The 22,212-nt window shown below is 46.4% G+C and overlaps 6 protein-coding genes across 6 annotated transcripts; 2 read left to right on the top strand and 4 right to left on the bottom strand.

The window, feature by feature from the left end:
- Nucleotides 1-1,400: 1,400 nt before the first annotated feature.
- Nucleotides 1,401-3,575, bottom strand: ALT_6361 (forkhead box transcription factor; the record flags this gene model as incomplete). The annotated part of the gene is made up of 1 exon (XM_033562465.1): nt 1,401-3,575. One exon carries the CDS (start codon nt 3,573-3,575, stop codon nt 1,401-1,403), a length of 2,175 nt encoding a protein of 724 aa, XP_033418356.1.
- A 3,241-nt stretch (nt 3,576-6,816) lies between these two features.
- ALT_6360 (aspartate kinase) lies at nt 6,817-8,493 on the bottom strand (the record flags this gene model as incomplete). The annotated part of the gene is made up of 4 exons (XM_089600060.1): nt 6,817-6,914; nt 6,991-8,240; nt 8,365-8,377; nt 8,415-8,493. 4 exons carry the CDS (start codon nt 8,491-8,493, stop codon nt 6,817-6,819), a joined length of 1,440 nt encoding a protein of 479 aa, XP_089455522.1.
- A 962-nt stretch (nt 8,494-9,455) lies between these two features.
- ALT_6359 (C78 family peptidase) lies at nt 9,456-11,145 on the top strand (the record flags this gene model as incomplete). Its single annotated transcript, XM_033562463.1, has 6 exons — nt 9,456-9,986; nt 10,039-10,506; nt 10,559-10,590; nt 10,645-10,799; nt 10,856-11,063; nt 11,112-11,145. 6 exons carry the CDS (start codon nt 9,456-9,458, stop codon nt 11,143-11,145), a joined length of 1,428 nt encoding a protein of 475 aa, XP_033418354.1.
- Nucleotides 11,146-11,557: 412 nt separating this feature from the next.
- ALT_6358 (nucleoside triphosphates FAP7) lies at nt 11,558-12,408 on the top strand (the record flags this gene model as incomplete). Its single annotated transcript, XM_033562462.1, has 3 exons — nt 11,558-11,866; nt 11,980-12,128; nt 12,207-12,408. The coding sequence occupies 3 exons, from the start codon at nt 11,558-11,560 to the stop codon at nt 12,406-12,408; spliced, it is 660 nt and encodes a 219-aa protein (XP_033418353.1).
- Nucleotides 12,409-12,674: 266 nt separating this feature from the next.
- Nucleotides 12,675-13,428, bottom strand: ALT_6357 (non-canonical purine NTP pyrophosphatase; the record flags this gene model as incomplete). Its single annotated transcript, XM_033562461.2, has 5 exons — nt 12,675-12,760; nt 12,812-12,848; nt 12,903-13,047; nt 13,109-13,182; nt 13,255-13,428. 5 exons carry the CDS (start codon nt 13,426-13,428, stop codon nt 12,675-12,677), a joined length of 516 nt encoding a protein of 171 aa, XP_033418352.2.
- A 716-nt stretch (nt 13,429-14,144) lies between these two features.
- ALT_6356 (type V myosin) lies at nt 14,145-21,906 on the bottom strand (the record flags this gene model as incomplete). Its single annotated transcript, XM_089600059.1, has 18 exons — nt 14,145-14,254; nt 14,301-14,515; nt 14,571-14,644; nt 14,706-14,801; nt 14,859-14,971; nt 15,023-15,553; nt 15,602-15,870; nt 15,913-16,253; nt 16,311-16,435; nt 16,718-16,944; nt 17,014-18,567; nt 18,620-18,809; nt 18,862-18,994; nt 19,072-19,236; nt 20,498-20,838; nt 20,885-21,622; nt 21,676-21,755; nt 21,860-21,906. The coding sequence occupies 18 exons, from the start codon at nt 21,904-21,906 to the stop codon at nt 14,145-14,147; spliced, it is 5,349 nt and encodes a 1,782-aa protein (XP_089455521.1).
- Nucleotides 21,907-22,212: the final 306 nt, after the last annotated feature.

Raw genomic sequence — 22,212 nt, 5'->3', positions numbered from 1 at the left:
GCTAGAAGATCATCGTCGAAAGTATGCCTCCGATACGAACCTCACGAAATCGTAAACCACCACCTGCAGGCTTTGAAGATATAGAGGACACTTTGCTGGAGTTCAGCAATAAAATGAAAGATGCGGAAAACGCGCCACACGATGGCAAGAAGAAACATGAGATGTTATGGCCGATTTTCCAAATAAGTCATCAGCGTGAGCTTTCTTGATGTGGCGCTACCGGTGGCTATTAGCTGACTGCTTCGTAGGCTCGAGATACATATACGACCTTTATTACGAGAAAGAGGCGATATCAAGGCAGTTGTATGAATGGCTTCTCAAGAACAATTATGCGGACGCCAACCTCATCGCCAAATGGAAGAAACAAGGCTACGAAAAGGTATTGTCAGAGTTCCTGACTAGGGCTTCCATATGTTCCTGTCTCAAACTATGTCTATCGACGTTCCAGATTAACAGTGGAAGACAAGTGATATGCTAACTGTCGACCATGTTGATTGTATAGCTTTGTTGTCTCCGCTGCATTCAGACGAAAGAGACAAATTTTAATGCGACGTGTATCTGCCGGGTGCCGAAAGCCCAGTTAAAGGAGGATCAGATGATTCAGTGCGTCAGTTGTGGTTGTCGAGGCTGCGCAAGCAGTGACTGATACTTATTTCGCGCGGACTCGGATATGAGGACATCCAGCATCACCGAGGCTGGTTCTGTGATCTGATTGCGTTGGTTGATATCTCTTTCGGCTGATTGATCTCTCCCTTCCTACTTGTGGAAACTTTTTTTGCCTCTGCTGGACCTCGATTGTGTTGTCTAGCTCAAGCTGTCAGACTACGTCTTCCCACAAGCCTTCCTTTCCTAAGCACATGACATGATACCCACTCATATGATAACTCTCATGATTTCACGAATTCAGGCAAGAATTTCCCGAATTCCTTTGATTTCCTTTGTTCTAAGGGAAATTCCATTATAAATTTCTTAATTGCAGACGTGAATTCATTCGAATATTCCCTGAATTCAAATAATCCTTAATGACTCCAAAACTAAGTGCCGGTAAGAAAATTGAAAATAGAAGCAAAAGCTGCAAAATCATCAACGATTGTTTCATGTACATTAACAAATATGGTCATAAAGGTCATCAAAGGGTCATCACAGTTCAGTAGAAATTCAGATCGACACCAGGCCACGCCTTGACCCAAAACTCCAGGAAAGTTCAGTATGTAAATAGACAAAAAGAGAATCACTGAATGAGAACTCCAAAGTATCAACCTTCGTAATTCCCTTCAACGATCATGAAATGCGTTGACTAAGCCGCTCCTGGATTTACAACAGCTCGTAAATTGGGTATCGTGAAACAGAATTCAAAATCCTTCGTTTATCCCTCTCAATCGAGGGATGTTCGTAGTGCCTCAAAATAAAGCAGTATTGCTTCTGATATTCAGTTGAGGTCTTGAGGTGTGCGATTTGGATCTCGCAGATTCCTCCTTGCCCGAACTTCCGATCTTCTGAAAGCCTTGCAGGAGGTCCACTCCGTCTACTTCCACGGGGCTTTCGTCGAAGAGATGGAATGAAAAAAAGTCGTCGTGGGTGGCATCGCCAAAACGCCCATGTTCAGGCACTTTCGACGGTGATTCGGGGAACAAGGGACCCTTGGACTTGGCAGACGACAAAGCCTGCATGCCTGTTTTGCTATTGACACTCACAGAGGTGATATCGGCAAGGACAGTACCAGTCTGGTTTTCGGTATCTGTTCGAGCACGCTTCGCGGGCCGTTTCTCTGGAGAGCCATATGCTAGTGTCGAGATTCCTTCTTCTGCGGATTCGGCAAAGACATCGAAAGTCGCGTGAAGATGGTCACTTGGGGTGTATGTTTCGTCTTGGATTCTGAAAGCAGGACTCCATGGAAGGTCTTCATCTGTCAGACCCAGATGTTTTAAGGGAGAATTGACCATTTGTTGGATTTTCTTGCGGTGATTCCGAAGGTTTGTGTTGGGAGACACCGACGGCGGGGGCTTAGCTGGCTTCTTAAATTTTATCACCGGCGTCAGAGGAGGAGGCAGCATGCTGACGTATTCACCGCGAACCGGCGAAGACCCGATTACTACCCCAGCATCTTTGAGCATTCCGGGACGTCTTGGGCTGATATCATGGGAAGAGCTTCGAATTCGAGCTATCTCCTCTTCTGCTCGGCCACGTTTGATACGAGGAGGGTCAATATCCAGGTCCGAGGTTAAAATATGCCCTGTCTTCTTTGGACGCATTGCCGAAGACTCCAGGGAAGAGAAGTACCCGCTATCGTTAATCGTGGTCGATTCTCGTTTGCGAGAGTGAGGAACAATGGCGGAAGGTGTGGGATGAGAAGGCGTTGGAGGTGTACCCTGGCGAATAAAGCGAGGGGGCGCGATAGGAGGTGAGGAACGTATTGGTTGAGGTGGAGAAGAGCGCAAAGGCGCTTGGGATGTAGCAGCATTAACGCCCTCGTCACTCATGTCGTCCTGAAGAGCAGGGTCTGAGGCGGGTATTGTGGCATCAGAAGAAAGATCCACATTCTTGGAGCTCTTCGGTACTAAGGTGTGGTTAGGTGGGGGAATGGCCCATGTTGTCGTGCCGGAGCTTTGCGTGTGAGCAGGCTCTCTCTGGGAGGTAACAGGAAGAGGAAGACTTGACATGGTTGCACGACGCAAAGGCTTATCCTTAAGAAATTGGGCTTCCATTCCAGGTTCAATGGCCCAGTAATTTCCCTTTCCTGGGTCATCTTTCGGCCGTTCCTGCTTAATAAAAGCTTTGTTTAGACTGAGGTTATGACGAATGCTATTCTGCCACCCCGGATCACTGTGTTTGTAATAAGAAAACGTATCTGAGATCCATTTGTAAATCTGAGCCAAAGTCAAACGTCGGTTAGGCGCGCGTAAAATAGACATTCCTATCAAGGTCGCATAGCTGTAAGGAGGCTTTGTGCCATCGTCTTCAATGGGGGCCATCTCCTGAGGATTCGGAAGTCGCGTAACATCGACATCTTCGCGCTTCTGCTTCTTGATCGTTCGTTCCTTCAATGGGGCAGCATCCATGAGGGTCCTTTTCAGAGGCTTCGATGCAAAAGATGGTTCAGGGAAATCGGCGAAGTTGTCATTGCAAGATTCAGTCAATTGTCGCTTCTCCTTGGAGGACTGTTTCCCATGATTGACGCTGGGAAAGGTCGTAAATAGGGCAGATTGTGGCATTGCCGAAGATGAAGACGTATTGCATGCATATGTAGTACTTGGAGTCCTCTTAGCCGGCGAGTCTGTTGTGAACTTCGGCGGAGCAGGGGCTGTTATGGGGATGAAGCCCAGTTCGCGACGGCCGGAAAGCGACGTTTTCAGCCCATGAGGTGTCTTCATGGGAGACGGTCGAAAAGCGCTGGAGAGTGGCGGATCAAGTATGCATTTTTGACCGGAGTGGACGTTCTCGGGTGGCTGTAAGGGTATTGACGATGAACATGATGAATTGAGATGCTGAGAGTGGGATTGGGAAACCTTCTTGTCGTACTCTGCAGCCGGTTCTGAAAGTGGCGGCACAAAGGGCTGGGAACGCGTAGGATCCATCTCTAGTGATTGACTGGCAATAGGGAACTCCACCTGCGTTTGTGCCGTAGAAAATTCTGATCACAATGAGAGAAAGACTATCGCCAGTTGCAATGCGCGCACTCTGCAATGGAGATCTGATAGCAGACAAGTGTTTCTGCGGTGAGGACGCGATGCACCTAGTCAAACTAGAATTTCAAGGGCAGTGGCTTGCGCATGAAATCAAACAGAATAGGTATCAACGCCTAGGGTAAGTAGAATGATGATAGCAGAAGAGACGTTCTACTGGTAGAACCAGGTCGTGAGGGAGGAGAATCGGTGAGTTGGGCTCCAAGGCGCTAAAAAGTACTCATGGAGAGCGCGGCCCAAGACAAATTGGCATCGAACCACAAAGGGTTTGAAAGATGGCTTCGAGAGGTGTTGTAGAGCGCAGATAAATCTTTTGAGCACGTCTGATCAAGTAAGAAAGTGGTTGAAGGCGTTTCTTGGGCCCTGAAGACAATTCAAGCGACGGAAGAGAAACGGATCCAAGTGGGCAGGGAGGAGAGACGGTTGGGAAGACGGGGCTCGACTCTATATCAGATCCCTGTCTGGTTCGTTAACTGGCAGGCCTGTGTCCAGCCCAGGTAAGGTGGGGCGTAAATGAAGATGGTTGACTATTCCCTTGTTATAATTAGTCGACTGTGGAATGGAAGGAAGGATATGTGCATCACTTCTGGGATGTTGACTGTCGCGGAACCCGCGGGGTGGTATGGTATGGTATGACGCGTCCGCGTCACGCGTCAGGCCTCCTAAACGGAGGACAGGAAACAGAAGCCAGAGCAGGCGCCTCTTATATCCTTAGGTTGACTCTTGAAGAGAATAACAGTTACAAAGTATTAGGTAGGTATCTTGCTATCCACTTAAGTGCCCTGTACTTCGTATCATATGATGGCACCATTTATCGTCACTTTACCTTGAGATGATGATGTGCACCCCTCATATAAATACATATGTACACCTAGGTAGGTAGTTTAAAATAAGTACTAGGTAGGTTACTATGTAGGTACGACAAGGCACGGGGGGTTTCACTTCTATGACTTTCCAGGCCACTTAGGTATACACATTATCCTCTACTTATCTAATACTTACGGCCTCAATTGCTGCTGCTGCTGCTAGTACTAGTACTGGTACTACTAGTATATACAACACTTCGTTATACTATTGAGTATGACCTACCTACTTGTACCTTGCCTTTAGAATCTGGATTCAACTCTCTCGCCGCCCCCTTGCGCCCGAAATCCTGCCTCTACGCTCCTTTCCCTCCCTTTTGGCTGTGACTTCTTTGTTCCTTCCTTACCTCGCTCTTCCCGGCCACAGAGTAGGCAACAATGGCACTCCGTACAGTTTCCAAATTTCGGAGTTAAGACTCCAATTGGTAGCATTCTATATCCAGTTACTATCTACTGGTACTATCCCTCAACTGCTTAGAGTCCCTCGAGCTACTCCGCATCCGGGCAGTAGTCTAGTCACTCTAGGTAGCTTATAACCTTAGTGTCTACATGAAGAATCCGCCTCCACCGTTCCAGCCATTGTGGGCCTATGGCATTGTAAAACGGAGGAAGGTAGATCGTAGCTAGATGCTAGATACTATCTAGGGCCTACCTTAGGTATGACAATGTTGATTAGCTAGTAGAGCATGGGCAGTGGACTCCATCAATATTAACTAAGGAGAAGGGGGGGAAAGGGCTGGGGCCCCGGGGAAGGGGTTGGGTGTAGGCAATTTGGTACGGAGGAGACGGTTCTACCTGGATTCTAGAGTGGCTCAAGTGTATTATGTAGCCCAATACAGAGTAATTGTTTGTAATACTATTTGCATTTTAATTTAAATTAATGTCAGCTTCATCTTCTATAATCAAGAAAGACAGAATGTCCCTCCTCCATAGGAAATTGCAAGTCAGAATATTTAGTGTTTAATTTGATTATATTTATCCATGATTAAAAAGTGCACCTTCTGCGAACTTCACTACGGCGTGGGCTAGAAATAATAGATAAACAATGAATATATTAATGAAAAGACTGGTGTTATATTCACACACAAACTAATATCCCAAAAGTAAGGATAGGCTAATACTATATAAATTTTTATTTTTCTTAATATCTATATATTATTAACCTCCCATATTTACAATGCCAGGCACTGACTGATATAATAATATCTATCTATATATATAGATAATAATGTGCCTTTAGCCCAGCCTTAGGGTTATGTGTGTACATATATATATGTGTGTGTGTGTGAATATGTGTAAGACAGAGAGCAAGGTATGCTTGGTAGCTAGATTGGTTTGAGGATTCCCAGCATCATCATTAAACCTTCTGAAACTAGTGTTATTAAAGGCCAGGCCATACTTACATTGAGTTAGCCCAGGAATTGCCCGTCCTTCGAAAAAATGAAGGAGGTCGAGTCACTACCAAGGAGCAAGCCTCTTTTGACCACTACTATCCCCCTACGCTCCGTCACCCAACCAAAACAAGATCATATCTTCGCATAAGTACTCTATGATGTTCGAAGTAAATGTACAAATCGTATTGCCCAGTTATTCAGACTCCCCGCAACTCGGATCTTACAGAGAGTTCTAGGTACTATAGCTGACCAATTTACAGAGAACAAGAACCTGGCTGCCAATTGAACGGGTGCATGTGAACCAACGATTTATACAGTCAGTATAAAGTGCAAAGTCAGTATAGATATGTCCTCAATTCTGCTCATAAGACTCCAATTACAGAAGAAAGCCCCCAGGAGATAGATCTAATTGATGCTCCTCTCTTAATCTATATACAGTCATGAATATTCAATTCTACAGTAGTCATAAAAGAGCACAAACCCATCTATCTGCAAAAGCGAACACAGTGATCTTAACTGGAAAGGAAACCAAGGAAATTGAAGAGAATGAAGGCTGCATGCAAAGACAAGACAGGGTGAAGAGGGAAGAGCTAGACACTAAAACATGGAGTATCTATCCCAAAGCAGGAGAATGTTAAGGCAACATTGGCGATCAAGGCATATTAACACCAACTCCAAGTAACAAAGCACGGAATACCAATACAACCGCGTGAATAAATATAGACATGTTCGAGTTGCTTTTCCCGTTGCATCATGAAACCATTAGTTTGACTTTTTGGCCTCTCAGGGAGCTGACAGTCGCTCTCTCGGAGTACTAGAAGATCCTGCAACACTGACCCTGGGAAAGAAGAAGCGCTAGGCAAAGAAAACACGTCGTCAGTCAAGGAAAGTAAACATGCTGGTGTGAATGATATTGAGAGCACGGTCTGCGTCCCTTTCTTCAATGACACATGAGATGTTTATTTCGCTCGCACCTAAAGCATGATGCATACAGTTAGCCGGAGGCTTCAAATGAAGTCTAATCCAGAAGCACCAAATAAGGACACTTACCCTGCGATATCATTTCGATATTAACATTATTCTCACCAAGGGTGGTAAACATGCGCCCCGCAACTCCAATCATGTTCTTCATTTGCTTCCCAACCAGGCTGAGAATGGCCATCTCTGGAATAATATCGACTGTACCATATTTCTGCAAGTCATTCAACGCGCCTTTCAGATCCTCATCGATGATCTGATACTCGTCTCTACCAACACCATTGAGGAGAGGCATCTCTGAGTGAAGGGCCATTGACACATGGACCTCACTTGTAGATATCAAATCAATCGAGAGTCTCCAGCGGTCAAGAACAGAGAATATCCCAGCAAAAAAGCCGTGGGAAAGCGAGCGCTTGTTTGAATGCACATTGATGACGAGTATTTTATGTTTTATTGTGACAGCTGTCGGTCGCTTCGGCCTCTGCATGAGACTGGGGCTTCGCGTACGGAAAAGCCTGGGATCATGGCCCGGGGTTGTTCTTTCAAGTTCGTATGTCGAGTCGGGGAATATCACAGTCCCATCACCCTTTGGATTCATAACGTTCTTTATACGAATGGGAATCCTAGCGCGGATGACTTGCTCCATGGTGAAAGGATGGATTACTTCGGAGCCGTAAAAGGTCAATTCAGCTGCCTCAGCGGGTGTGATGGCTGGCAGCAGACGCGCGGTTGGGACTTTGCGAGGATCAGCGGTGAAAATCCCGTCAACCTCCTTCCACACCTGTAGTTCTTTGGCATGGACTCCGACTGCGACAAGCGCGGCGCAGAGATCTGTGTAACCACGACCAATTTGATCAAGAAGACCCCCAGGCACAGTCCCGAAGAAGCCAGTGACCACCGGCACCCTTCCTTCGCAATCCCTGATCTTTCTGCCGAGAACTGTAGCAAGATTGTTATAGAAGTCCTGGTCGAGACCTTGACTCCCGATAGGGAAATCAATCACTTCCGCCAGATCCACATATTGCGAATCTACGCCACGGTCTTGTAGAAAGGCAGCCATCAGCCGGCAGCTAAGTTTCTCTCCTGTACTGATGACTTTGTCCACACAACGCGCACTTATCTCCCCGAGCGTTTGCGCCGCCTCTAGGACCTTCAGGACCCTTTCACACTCGCCATTGATCTCTGAAATTAACTGAGTCCTGAGGGTTTCAGATTTTATCTGAATCTCAACGACCTGGACGTGCTCGAGCCGAACTGCCTCCACCAAGGAAACATACTCGTGCGACTGGGCGTTTTCGGCATCACGGGCTGCTCGCAGGAGTCTATTTGACCATTATCAATGAGTAAATGAGAGATAGATGGAAGACAAAGGGGAAAAAAGGGTGAAGGACGTGGTGATCGGATTTTTGCGCAGGAATAATTTCAAGATCAACTGGTATGACTCACCGGTTCGTGGTACCTTCAGCTTTAGTTGAGTTGCTTCTTGCGGAACATACCACGGCGACTTTGTTTCCTCTGAGACTCGGCCTTGATGATGAAAATAGCAGCAGGAATACAATTAGAAAGCTTGCTCATGTTCTAGGACTGATATATGAGGACTTACAGCACAACATGATCAATGATATTTAGGGCAAACTTTCCGACACTGGTGCCCCCGAATTTTTGTACTACCCAGTTTGAACTCCCATTGGTCATTGATAGAGTATAGTGACTCGAATCGGATTGTACTTGGTCTCCCATACTGCTAGATCAAGAATGACAAGACACGCTGCCTTGCAAATGCAAGAATTCAACATGTATGACAGTGGTCCTGTAATCGGCGCGGGGAGCAGGGTCACCTTTTTATATGGACTTGGCGGGGTTGCGAAAGCGGAGCACATACGGAGTAGTGATTTACCTTCGGAGCAATTTTTTGCTTATGATTCATCCCCGAGGAGGTAAGAAAGATCATAGAATAATAAATGAAAAGAAATGAAAGAAAAAGATTTTATTACTCACCTTTATATAATAAAACAATAAGAAGAATGGAATAAAAATAATAATAAGCAGTGTACAATGCAGTATATCACTTATCATTATATATTCAACTGTCAATACCAATTACTTCTTGTGAGATTATCATTTTTTATTATCTGTATCTCGGAGTCATCGTCTTAATCAGACCTTGAGGTGGTCTAAGTATATGTCCAGATCTCGCTGTCCCAAAAATGGAGTTATATCTTTTCTTGCTTCTACTATGGGACCATAGCCAAGATTATCTCACTTGCCTCTTTCAATTAGTTGCTTTCCAACACTGCAGGTACCTGAGAACTCGATCAGGCAGCCGTGCTCACCAGTAAGGATGGAATAATACAGATTGCTTCCACTGCCGAAGTCCTCAATCCCCAAGGGAACCATTATCCCCTTCCATTGTCCCTCCCCATCCATTGTCCCTCACCAGACGGAGAGCCGACTAACCGCTTCGAGGAGGTATACAAAAGGATACAATCCCGCCGCTGCTTTTCATAGCAAGTACCCTGACTGCCGCGCCTGCAATAATGGGTCAAGACGACGTTCATCACCCAACCTGTCCATTCTGTCCTTTTTCTGATCCTGATGATGCCTTTGTTGCGCAGCATGTTGAATATTGTCATCCTGATGGTGGCGGACAAACCGAGCCCCCATCTGGAGAAAACCGGGATGAAGATCGACCGACTATCAGATACCAACAACCACAAATGCCAGGTGATGAAATCGTGTATATCAAATGTCCACACGGCTGTGGTGGGATTCTGCCATCTGCTGAAATCCCATATCATCTTGATATGCATGCTGCAGAAGAGATGGCCGTTGACAATGCGCCATCAATCTATTCCAAACGCCCTTTGACGGTGAGCAAGGTTCAGAACCCCGTTCTTCCACGCTCTCATAATCGGACGGGCGATGACGAGGCTCTCGAAGATCCTTGCAACTTCTCATTCCAACCCCGGTTTCGAAGGCGGGGGCCTGGCCCATCCTCAACAGGAAACGAGGTGACGAGCCCTCTGCTAGCCAATGTGACAATTCCTGGAAGTGTGAAAAGACTTGGAGTACTATACCCGGGCTGGAAGTGCTTTAGTTATCGTGCTAACTGGGGCACAGCGTGCAGAACTGGGACCGTACGCTCATGAAAAACGAATGCCGGCATGGCTTCGGAGACTACTAGAACAAGGCGCAAAGAAAACTCAATCCAACATCATCGGCCCGGATGGCAAGCTTTCAAAATTAGAGACAATTGATAATGAGGCCAGCAATGTGATCTCAGTGCTCTCCCAGCTATGCGAACAAGATAAGTCTGTTCAGCGAGCTTTTTTCTGCAGTCCGAATGTCCGTCAAATTTCCAAGATGCCAAGGGAAGGCGGTTTCTGTGGTTACAGGAATATCCAGATGCTCATTTCGTACATTCAAGAATCTCATATCTCCGGTCATGAGCATTTCACTGAGACGCTACCGACTATTCTGCAGCTACAGGATATGATCGAAAGTGCATGGGATATGGGATTCAACAGCGTAGGAAGAGCTGAGACCGGGGGCATTCGCGGCACCAGGAAGTATATTGGCACGCCAGAGGTAACGTCAGAATGCTAAAATGTGATAATTGACAGCATTCTCATTCCTACAGGCACAAGCTCTATTTCTGAGTCTGGGCATAGAGTAAGGCCAGGCTCCCCTCAGATACTACGGGACCACAATGCTGACCTTTAGTAGCTGCGAAGCAAGTAGCATCGGAGGAACCAGAGAGATGCGTGCCCACGACGCCTTGTACGCGGCTGTCGCCGCCTATTTCCGTAGCGCATGCTCCTTGGATGGAGATGATAAAGTCTTTTTGACCAACTTACCCCCCATATATCTGCAACACCATGGTACCGTGTTATCAATGTTGAATCAATTCCGCATATTGGCGACTGATGCACCACAGGTCACTCTTTGACCATCGTTGGCTTCGAAGTCCGGGGGGACGGAGGTGCGAATCTTTTGGTCTTCGATCCAATGTTTAAAATCCCTCTGGCAGTGAGGCGACTCAGTGGACCAAGAACAATAGCGTCTCTCGATCCAACGAAGGTCCTAAAAGCATATCGACGCGGTACTACCTATTTGCAGAAATACAAGGTGTTTGAGCTTCTCAGGTAAGTTCGGCAAGCTTGTCTTGTGGTTGACTACTCTGACTTCTTCAGACTGCGCGTTTCTCAGCCGTTGCCTTCAATTTGATTGAAAACACCTGAGTTTACTGGCGTTTGCTCACTCGATGTGGGAGCGAACCAGGTATTATCATAACTTAAGTTCCAAACTGCATCCTATGGCACGGGCTCGAATAATGCTATTTCAGCTTATACGGAGTAAGAGGGCACATATTTACATTAGCAGGTCTCTCTAATTGTACTACCTTTTTGATGGACATAGAAAGCAAGGATAGTATTTCCCAGATAACTATTTTCATCGTATGCCAAGTGACTCTTTGCAACGGAGTTCTTATGGCATACAAAGAATATTAATTATTAATATTGACTATTTCAGAGAATTGCTTTCAGGGTTTAGAGAATTAATTAATGAAGCTTCTACATTTTCAAGCACTACCTTATTGTACCTGTGATTTGAGTTTGCCTTTACTGGTTGCGAATTCATGCCTGAGGCCCAAAGCAGTGCCGCCCCGCTGAAAAATTCCCCCGAACTCCTCGATTCCGTAGCATGGTATCAGACACGACTCATTCATCACTCGAGAGCGGTTGGCACTGTTGCTGGGGCCAGTATGCGAAGATCCCCGAATGTGATCATCACAGGCACCCCTGGTGTAGGGAAAACTGTTCATTGCGAGAAATTAGCGCAGGAGGTCGGCTTGCGACACCTATCAATAAACCAGGTCGCCAAAGATCGGGGTTGCTTCGAAAGCTATGACCAGGATTTGGAAACCTGGATCGTTGACGAGGACAAAGTACGTCGTTGAGGTTATTTTTCACTATCCATATTGAAGTCACAACCACTATGGGGATCTTGCCTACGTTCAGGCTCACCCGAACTCACGCACATAGACTGATATGACAGTAGTTACTGGATGCGATCGAAGACGAGGTGCTTCAGGGCGGCTACTTGATCGATTGGCATGCATGCGACTTGTTCCCCAAATCATGGATAGATCTCGTGGTGGTCTTGCGATGTCCGTCGACTTCCATTTTATATGACCGTCTTTCTGCGAGGTACGTGCATGCTGCTTCTTCCATAACTGCTCTTCAACCTATTCCTCAACCCGCCTAACATGATCGCGCTTCTTCTAGAAAATACAAAGAGGCCAAATTGCAGGAAAACTTAGATTCTGAGATATTCGGCGTCTTGTCAGAGGAAGCTCGCGAAGCTTTTGACGAACAGATAGTGGTGGAGCTCAACAGTGAGGAGGATGATGATGTAGAGAGCAACTGTGCGAGGATTTCAGCCTGGATAGAATCCTGGAAAGAAAGCCGACTGGAAAACAAAGAGTGAAGCCCGACTTAGGCAGACCTGATGGCTTTTCCTCTAAACCTTTCAGGTCCTCGTACCTGCATTATCAAGGTAGAGGTGCCCGTCTTCGAGCCACTGCTTTAGCTTGGCGAGAGCCTTGTACCTGTGAGAAACTCGATTCTATCCCAACAAATCAGCGCAAGATGCCTGCACAGTCCGCGAAGACAAATAAAAATGTTCAGGTCTGACAAGGAGAAAGTGAAATTGTATCTCCGTTCTGGTGTTCTCCCCAAAGGTTGACCGAGCAACTATGAGGCACTTAGCTGTCGTACCTTTTCCTCCTTATCCATCTCAGCATATGTCATCCCATTATGTTCGAATATCGGATCCCAGCCTGGAATAATTATCAATGCAAAGTCTAATGATCATGACTGAATCTACTTACCAAAGTTCAATGGGCCTCTCGGCCTGACAATAATACCCTGATCCCCGAATTAGATTTGTAGAACACCATCCAGATGGGAGTGCCTATTTACCTCAGTCCTTCCCTGGAAAAGTATTGGTTCTTCTCCAGGACCACGACAAAAAGCAAATGTGCAAACGGCTTCTGCACTTCGATCCTCGAAAGAGTCAAGCATCTTGTTGAGACCGTCGTGTCCCAGTGCGCTCAAAAAATGTTTGCTATATTGCATGATCAGTTCCGCAGTTCCAAAGTTACGATACGACTCGAAGGTAGCTTTACATATACGCGCCTGGAAGTCCTTTCAGAGCGTGGAATCCAAGCGCTGTATCCTCCGTCAAGACAGGGCCGCCTATCTTCCATAAAGCGTCAAAATGAAAACTCAGAAACCGTTATGCGAAATCACATTAATGCAATCCAGTTCATACCTCTTCTGCTGCACGCCTAGCCTTTTCTTTCGCGATTTCCTCAATGGATCCCTGTATCTCAGGTACCTCGATTGCTTGGCTGTCAATCTCAACTACATTCCCCAGTATCGCCTTCACTTCAGCCAATTTGTTTTTGTTACCAGTGATGAAGTTTAGCTTCGCTGTAGTAATCATGGTTCTGGTGCTGCAGGGGCAAAGTCAATTGAGACAAAGGTGAGCAATGGTTTGTTTCCACTTAGCTCGCGATAAGGAATGGATGAATAAGATACCGCCTCTACCTTAGTAGGCAAGGTAGTTACTAATGGATTGGTGATTTCCTATTGGGCAATGACCCCCTCCATAAAGGAGGACGATAGCACAGACACAGGATGAACTAGGCCGTATACAGACTCCTCGACATGAGCGAATAAGTATAACAATATATCCCGTAGTCTCAAAGACGCACAATAAAATTTGGCTTCTCATGTCTTGCTGATAAGAACTTTTGTCTCCAAGAACAACCCGATCGAACAGCAGCACGTAGCAACAGAAACCAAAGTAGAAGCAAAGTCACACTTTCGCAAGGGAAATAAATTCATCGTCCGGGCGAGTATCTTGTCGCGGAAGCACGTGGGTCCATTATTATCTTTTTTTTTGTGTAATGCCAGGCCCTTTGGTCGTTATTGTTTCCAGGAATTGTCCCGAGTGTCCGAAACTTTATGTGTCAAAATGTGCTAGTTCATATACAAGAATCAGAAAATAAGGTAGAGTGAAGCGAAGCCAAGACCATTCCCAAGTTATTCTAATAATTGCGGTTGCAAAATCTATGGTAGGACCGCGCTGTAAGTTTGTGAGTTGAGCTTGTGACGCATGGCCACGATTAATATTGACAATGGCATTGGTAGACAACATTAATCGCTTGGCATCACGGCAGTGTCAGATATTTCAAGCCTCTCTTGCTGGGCCATTGCCTGTGCCGAGACTATTTCTGCAAGACGTTTCAAACGCGGTGTTTGGAGCCCTGGATATTATTAGTATTCTGGAAGCCATTTTGTTGAAGCACTCACATGAGGGTGTGTATGTCTCTAAGGCTGTTATGACACGAGGCTCGGCGATTTCATACGGGCCACTGTCTTCCATGTCAACGGGGGTAAGGAGGAGTACATCGCTCTTTTCTGTGACACGCGAGGCTACGGCTTTCATGATCTCGCCATTGATGGGCTGTTCGTAGTCAGCGACAAGATATTGATTCAGAAGCTTCTGGATCTGGTTTGGAGACAGCCTAGAGAATCGACAATTAGCCTTCATTTTGAAAGTGCTGCGATCTTTCGCCTTACATCCAACAGATATCTTGGATTATCTCGATGTCGTTGAGAGTGGCTTTCTTGAGCTGAAGGAGCTTCGTTGCTTGCTGAGAAACAAAAGATATATCAGTGAAAATCACCACTGTCTTCTTTCGGAAATCAGCTTACCATCAAATGCTCCAGCTGCAATGTCCCCTCAGGCATATCATGGCTTTTGCACCACTCCTCAATCCGAGTTATGTTGTAATTGATTTGAAGGCCACGCTTCCAAGACAAAAAGTTCCTTCGCATCAAGAGATCGTTGAAGGCGGTGACACCGACAAGGCGAAGAAGCTCTGTCACAGTTTGAATAATGATAGAATCTTCCAAGTAGAAAGCTTTCATTGCTTTGTAGACATTGTTCAGAAGGCTGAGGAGATTATCCATGCTGTACGCTGGATTGTTGTTTGAGGGAAGAAGTTTCCCGAGGAATCGATTGGTTTCACTGGTGACGAACCCAGGAAGGGACTGAGATTCGATGATCGCGGGGACAATCATCTTATAGAGCTTCTTCTTCAACACCTTCATCCACGTGTGATAGATATTGAATTCCAAGCTTTCTAAATCATGCTTCACGATCTCTAGGAGGCGGTCGTATTCGTAATTATCCGTCTTCTGAGCCTCGTACCAGTCCTCTGCCAGGAAGACAAATGAAAGCATTTCGTGCACGTTAGAGAGCCAGAAAGCGCCGGGGTTGATGGCGTCATCTCCATCATGCTGCATGACCTCTTGCTGAATTGACTGCATCACGTTGGCTAAGAACCGCTCGGATTCTTTCACAAAACCATTGTTCCACATCTCTGACGTGACGAGATTGATCAGATATGCAGGAAATAGGACTTCCTTCTCGGTTGGCGGAGGTGTCGAGCTGGGCAGTGGGATTTTCAAATTGCGAATCAATCCCACTGTGACTTCCTCGTTGAGCTCATCTTCTTCAGACAGTAAATTCTCGAGCTCTACCTCAACAGTGTCCAGTCCTGGTGAAGGGGTATGACCTGAAAAGTTCTGACGACCGAAAGTCGAACTCGGAATTGCCATAGACACAGGCCGGGGATTGTACGCGCCGCTGAAGCGATCAGTGTCAATTTTTTCGGCCCCGGCACTCCGTCGCTTAGGCTTAGACTTCTTTGAGGAAACTAAGTTTATCAAGCCACCGGCAGGTGGCTGGATAGGACCGCTGTTCTGCGCATCTCCGTTAAGTCCATTCAAAGGAATGTTTCGTTTAGCGAGCTCTAGCTGCTCTTCAAGGTCCGCAACTTGTTGGCGAAGAGAAGCCCGGTCATTTTCAGCTTCACTGTTCAGTTGTCTCAGCCGATCCAACTCTAGATTGGCAGACCGAATTGACTCCCGCGAGACTTTCTCCTCTTCTTGCAGGCGCTTGACGATCGTTTGTGCCTCAGCGTAATTCTGCTGCAATTTGTTCATTTCATCCTCCATGGCGGCCAATCGAGCAGCAGTAATCCCAGCTTGGTTAGCCTCGGCCTGAAGCTCCCTGGTGCGATTTTCTAAAGCATTGTGACGACTTCTCCATGATTTCAATTGTGTCTCATAATTCTCCAATTGCGAGTTCAACGATTTGTTCTCGCGCTTCAGTGACTCGAGATACTGAGTCAGCTCCACCACCTTATTTTCGAGCTTGTAGGAGATTTGCTTCAGGTCTCTCGCTTCCTCTCGAAGCTTTTTATATTGCGTCCTGGCCTGCTTTCCTCTCCACAAGTTTTGCACAATGATTACCTTACGACGATACTGCTGCCATGCACGTATTTGTCGCCAGGATCGAAATGCGCGCTGTATGATCTTCGCCGCGTTGCCATGTATGGTGTCCATGATATTGCGTCGGCAGAGGAAGCCCTTAGCCACTGACTGGAACAGAATGAAATTGCCGCGAACTTCATTGTAGAATTTTCTTTCTTTTTGACCACGCCAAATTCTCTGGATAGTGGTGGCAGCTTTGATTTGACGCACTTCTGCCGCGCGCTGTCTTGACAAGAAGCCTCTGATAAGAGCTTGCGTGGTAAGGATAGAGGAGCGGGCTTCGAGGTATCGACGCCTATAATATTTGCACCGCAGATTTTTTTGTATCATGATTGCGCATTCGTTCAATCTGGATGTACGGAGATTCTCCAGGAACGCAAGCATACCTGCTCGGAAAAATATCTTGGTCAAGCCCAGTTGATATTTATCTTGTTTCTGATGGCTCGCGTTCCCAAGCGCTTTCTGTAGAATTGCATGGCACATTTCCTTGATTTCTGAGGTCCATTGAGACGAGTGACAAAGCATATAATAACGGATGGCAAATTCCTCGTACGTCCAACGAGTGGGATACCCAGCAGTACTGATGCGGACGGTTTCAAGCACACCACAGGCTCTGAGTTGGCTTAAGACCATTGGCCCTTCGAATTTCCAGGACTCTTTTGCCTCGTTAGGCTTGATGCACCGTATGTAGTGCACATCGGTAGAATTGATGGTGTTCATGAGCTCAATGAGCGATGACTTGAAAATTCCGCCAAGCGTAGGTTTTCTGTTGACAGCAACTCCGATTCTGCGTCCTGGAGCTGCAACCGGTTTGGATGAAATCGATGCTGAATCTTTCTCCCGAACAGCAGCAGCAGTGTCTAATATTTCTTTCACAAATTCATTCGAAGAATTGCGAAGGACGTCCATATGCTCGTCTGGCACAGTATCCCTATTCTTCTCTATGAAGCCATCAGACTCATAGGTCACGTCCACCGCATAGTGGCAAATGGTGAACGCTGATTTGCCGAATCGGGGCTTTTTGTAAAACTTCTGCTTATCGGCCGCGAAGTTGTGATGTAGCTTGGTCACAAATTGCTCATCTGACCCCATCGGCAACCGCGACTCTTCGTCCAAAAGAGACAATATGCCAAGTTTGGCCTCAATAAGATCAATGCACGGCTGATTGTCGGAGAATTCAATGAATGTCCAATCAATCTTTTCGCGCACATATTCCTCTTGCTCAAGCTTGAAAACGTGCTGGTTGAATTCCTGCTGCAATTTCTCATTTGCGTAATTGATGCAAAATTGTTCAAATGAGTTCTTTGCGAAGTGTTCAAAACCGTAGATATCCAAGACGCCGATGAATGATTGGTAGCTGTTTAGGACCTCGTCGCTAGCTAAGCGGCGATTTATCTTGTCAACCAGCCAATCGAACAGACTGGAATAGATAAATTTTGCGACTGAATCTTTCACGACAGTTGCTTGTTGTTGTGTGAGATTGGAAGTGATCTTCTCGCCCCTGGTGATTAGTTGCTTCTTCACTATCCACTTGGCAAACTCATTGACATCGATACCAAGCATGTCGCATGCCCGAACAAGAGAAGGCTCCGATGGGGACAAAGTAGAATCAGTCCGCGTTGCAGTGATCTTGACATTGCCAAGATGTAACAGAGCAGCCAGAATGCGGAATATCTCTGCTTGCGTCCTCTCCGGCACCCCAATCGTGCCAAGGGACTTCCTCGTCGCATTGAATTCGGACTGATCGTCAACACCTTCTATGGTAGGAGTCCCACCCTGATTGAGATAATCGAAATCTTCAACCGAGGTGAGGCCGAGATCTTCTTTTTCCTGGTCGGTTGCTCCAGCCACAAGTTGATAGAAGATGTGATAGTTGCGCTCCTTGAGAGGCTGGAACACCAGCCGAGAACGCTCTAACAGATATGTCCTAATCTTAGCCCCAATGATATTGTTCCTGTCGTCAAACATGATCTCGATATATTTCCCGAACCTTGATGAATTGTCATTCCTTGTGGTTTTAGCATTACCGAAAGCTTCCATGACCGGATTTGTAGCCAAAATCTGCTCTTCGGTTTCACTGATCGCATCCGCCCGACTTGTTGTATACTTTCCGGGTTGGTCTGACGACTCACGAGTCGCAAAATACCGCATGATGTATTTGGCGCTCACAGTCTTTCCAGCACCGGATTCGCCAGATACCACAATTGTTTGGTTTTTTCCATCTCGTAGCATGTCACTAAGTAACGCATGTAAGTAGAAGTTGAACGATGGCCACAGTGGTGACTTACGCAAACGCCTCCTCCGCGATGGCGAACAAATGGGGTGCTTGTGAGGCACGGTGCTTTCCAGCGTACACCTGTACCATTTGTGGTACATAGAGCGAGTCAACCCGAGCGAAGGGGTTCGTTGCAATAAGAACTATGCCGCTGTATGTATATATCTCTTTCTGCGCGTAACGGAGTTTTATAGCCTGCAGAACTTCGGAGCAATCAGCGACAGAGTTGATTAGGCTACAGACGGAAGAGCGCACCAGCAGGTTCGTTCAAATGGGAAAGATTCGTAAGATCTTCGCTCGCTTCCAGCATCGCAGGATTCATTAAAGGTGGTAATTTCGGGTTATTGTCCATTTGCAACTCGGCTTGTGTAGTCTCGAGCGTTTTCGTCTTCTCCCGCGACGATATTGTTAGCCACGTTGATATCAAAATGCGACGCAAATTAAGGTACACAGTCCGCGAAATACCTCTCCATTTTCCAATAGAAAGACCAGTTGCACTTTGTCTCCATCGACCACTTTCTCCTTGACTTCGGATGCAATCCATCCCTCTGTCGGGTCGGGTTGCCAGGCCCGCGTTCCAACCTCGTAGTTGTGTGCCATTGAAGTCGTATCACCTCTGAAATTGGTGCCCTGGAAATGAAAGGTATAGAAGATACGTGGGCTATGAGGCGGAGATTATGCAAGGTTCTGGGAGAGGCATCTAGTGAGAAACGAGGAGTCTGGTAATGAGAATGCCAAAATGGAGAATATAGCTTGCTAACAGCCACCACTGCCTTGTGGCTCTGCTCACAAAAAAAAAGAAATAAATAAAAAGGAAAGAAAGTGTATTCGTCCTAAAAGAAAGCCCACTAAGGTGATGTGGTGGAACAGCTGGCTGTTATTGTTGAGCCACAACCCCTGAGCCCTGAGGAGCTTGGAAAGCTGCGCCACTTGTCAGGAGTCAGGGCCATATACTCCGTACTCCGTATATCCATTCCACATTGTGAAAAACGCCAAGAATATGTAGTAATAAATCATTCTCGCAGAGATAGTAATAATGTTAGATCAGTAGGCTACCTTAGAGAGGTACTAGGTACAAATAAACTCATCTTTCGAAACTTACTTTTCGCACATCTTCCACAATCCGTAATCAAATCCAACCATTATTATAAAGAAGGATTTGATGTCTAAGAAACAGTAGTCAAACAAGAGTGGTGTTGTGTTGAAGGTCTCTGGATTTGATTTTCAACCAACAAGCTAGTATTAAACTGTAGGTACTAATCGCAAAGTTATCCATACTGCTTCCTGTCTGAATTTGGGATCTACCATTTGCTATGAACGTCTGCTCTCACAACTGACAATTGCTTGATAATCATTAAACATGGTTGAATATCGTACTCCTCACGCCGCAAAATATTTTAGAGGATAAACAGGGGAAGAAAGGGAGGGGAACAGCATCGAAAAGTTGGAAGTAAGAACGAAAGTAAAAGGAGAACATTAAATACGGGGAGTATAAAGCCCTTGCCGTATGAATAGCGCATGTATCAGACACCTGGACCTTGACGATGAATACGGTTAGATAGAAAGACTAGACGTAGGTGCAACTTGGGAGCGAGAATCCCAGTCACAGCGGTGGGAAGCGAGAAGTGAATGCTAGGACCAAGAAGATAGGTTGCAACATGGCCCATATATTTAATCTCCTAAATGACTTCGGCCATGCTCAGCTTTGTTTACACTCTGCTGCTTCCTTCTTTGGCTTAGAGGTGCCATCCTATTCGCATGTCAGTGACAACATCAGAAAGGTTATATTGAAAAAGAATAAGCTAATATTGAGGCGACGCTGTAATCGTTGCGAAGAACGGTGCAAAGGCAAAAGTATATTTGGGAGCATAAAGAGAGAGAAAAACCATACCTCTTCCTCGGATTCATCGTCAACATCGCGATCGGATCTTCGGTCATCATCGTCGTCCTCATCCTCCTCGTCGTCTTCTTCGTCTTCATCGTCAAACTCGTCGGCATCCATGTCGTCACCTAACTCCTCGAACTGGAGAGCCTCGCCGGTAAACCAATCGATTGCGCGCGGGATAAGCTTTTCTTTGATGTCCTCGCCAAGCTGATAGTCAAGTTCGAGGCGTTCTTCAATGTCGGTGGCGATGGTGTCATCATCGTCAGTCGGTGGTTGTGGGGGAGAGAAGAAATTGAAGAAGGATTCGGTAGGCACGGTGACCTTGACGACACGGGTTTGTTTGGTGTCTAGAGCATGTTAGTTTTTCGACTGACCAAATTCGAGTCAACGTACTCTTGTTGCGTTGTTTTTTACTTTCCACGCGAACAGTAAGATCCTTGTCAGCCTTCCAGTCGATCTTGCAACCCTCCGCATGATCATAGATGAAATCACCACCGTAGCCGCTCTCTTCCTTGTAGTAGTAGGTTTTTGAGAGAGTTTTGTTGGTGAAAAACTCGTTTTCCGCGAATTCAAATATGAGTCGGAAACCGGGGCGATCAAGATATTCCATGCGAACATCGGTGAGATGTTTGAGAGCCTCCTCATCCCGATCAGTGATCATTTCTGCAAGCGAGATTTGGTTCTTCATGGCGGAGAGCCAGAATTCAGGGATTCCAGAAGTTGTGATGTCTTTCTCCTCATCCTGCTTTCGCTCATCTTCGGCCTTGACATTTACCTCTTCTTCTTCTTCTTCTTCTTCTTCTTCATCCTCCTCCTTGCCGGCCTCGACTTCGTCGTCGGTCGGTTCTGCAGCCCCATTGACAATCGTGGCACGTCTCTGATAGAGGGGTGTAAATTTGGCAAAGTACTTCTTTTCAAGCTCGAGGACTTCCTCCTGAAACTGAGCCTCGAGCTTGGCATGCTCCTTCTGAATACCCTTCAAGCCAGCAACACGGCGACGGACCGGGGCAGGGAGAGACTCGATGTAGCCTGATGAGCGCCCGACAAGCGATCCAAGTTTACCTTGGATCATGGACACAAGCCCGGGATTCCTTGCAAAAAGAGAAGCAGCCGTAGCGTGATCGAGTGATTCTGACATATATGTTAGAATCATGCTATCGCTTTACACGGAACGAAAATTTTACCTTCTTTGATGCTTGCAACACCGGGTTGTTGAGCATGAGAAGAGATAGGTGCATTGTTAGCCGGTGTGTTTTGCGGCGTCCTGTCGTTCGACAAAGGTTAGCAGGAAGAGACAGGAGGCCAAAAAGATGGTCGACGAAGCATGATGTATGGGAAGCAGAGATCATCGAAGACGGCATGACTTACGGTGCGACCGGAAAGTCCGCCTTCTTGTTCCTAATAGGCTCAGACATTGCGAAAGGTTGTCGGATTAGGGAAAACAGCGTTGATTGAGGGGTTGTTGCGGAAGAGGTTTGGCAAGGGTTGAGGAAGAATTTGATACGCTTCGCTTTTGGGAGGTCTGGAATAAACTGGCTTGGTGGGATCGTTAGCGCCCTTGGGCCGAGGGGCTTGGCGGGACCAGTAGTGTTGAGAACCTCGCATCTGTAAAGGTAGTCGGCTCCCAACAATAATAAGTATACAAGTCATTGTCACTATTGCTTACTGTTGCTTATTCTCTGACTGAGCACCATGTCTGCCTGATTCGATAGACTCATTTG

The sequence above is a fragment of the Aspergillus lentulus genome (genome assembly GCF_001445615.1).
Source record: "Aspergillus lentulus DNA, contig: Alt12, strain: IFM 54703, whole genome shotgun sequence".
In the NCBI taxonomy this organism is placed as follows: domain Eukaryota; kingdom Fungi; phylum Ascomycota; class Eurotiomycetes; order Eurotiales; family Aspergillaceae; genus Aspergillus; species Aspergillus lentulus.
Note: the sequence above shows the minus strand (reverse complement) of the source record. Positions and strands in the feature narration are given on the sequence as shown.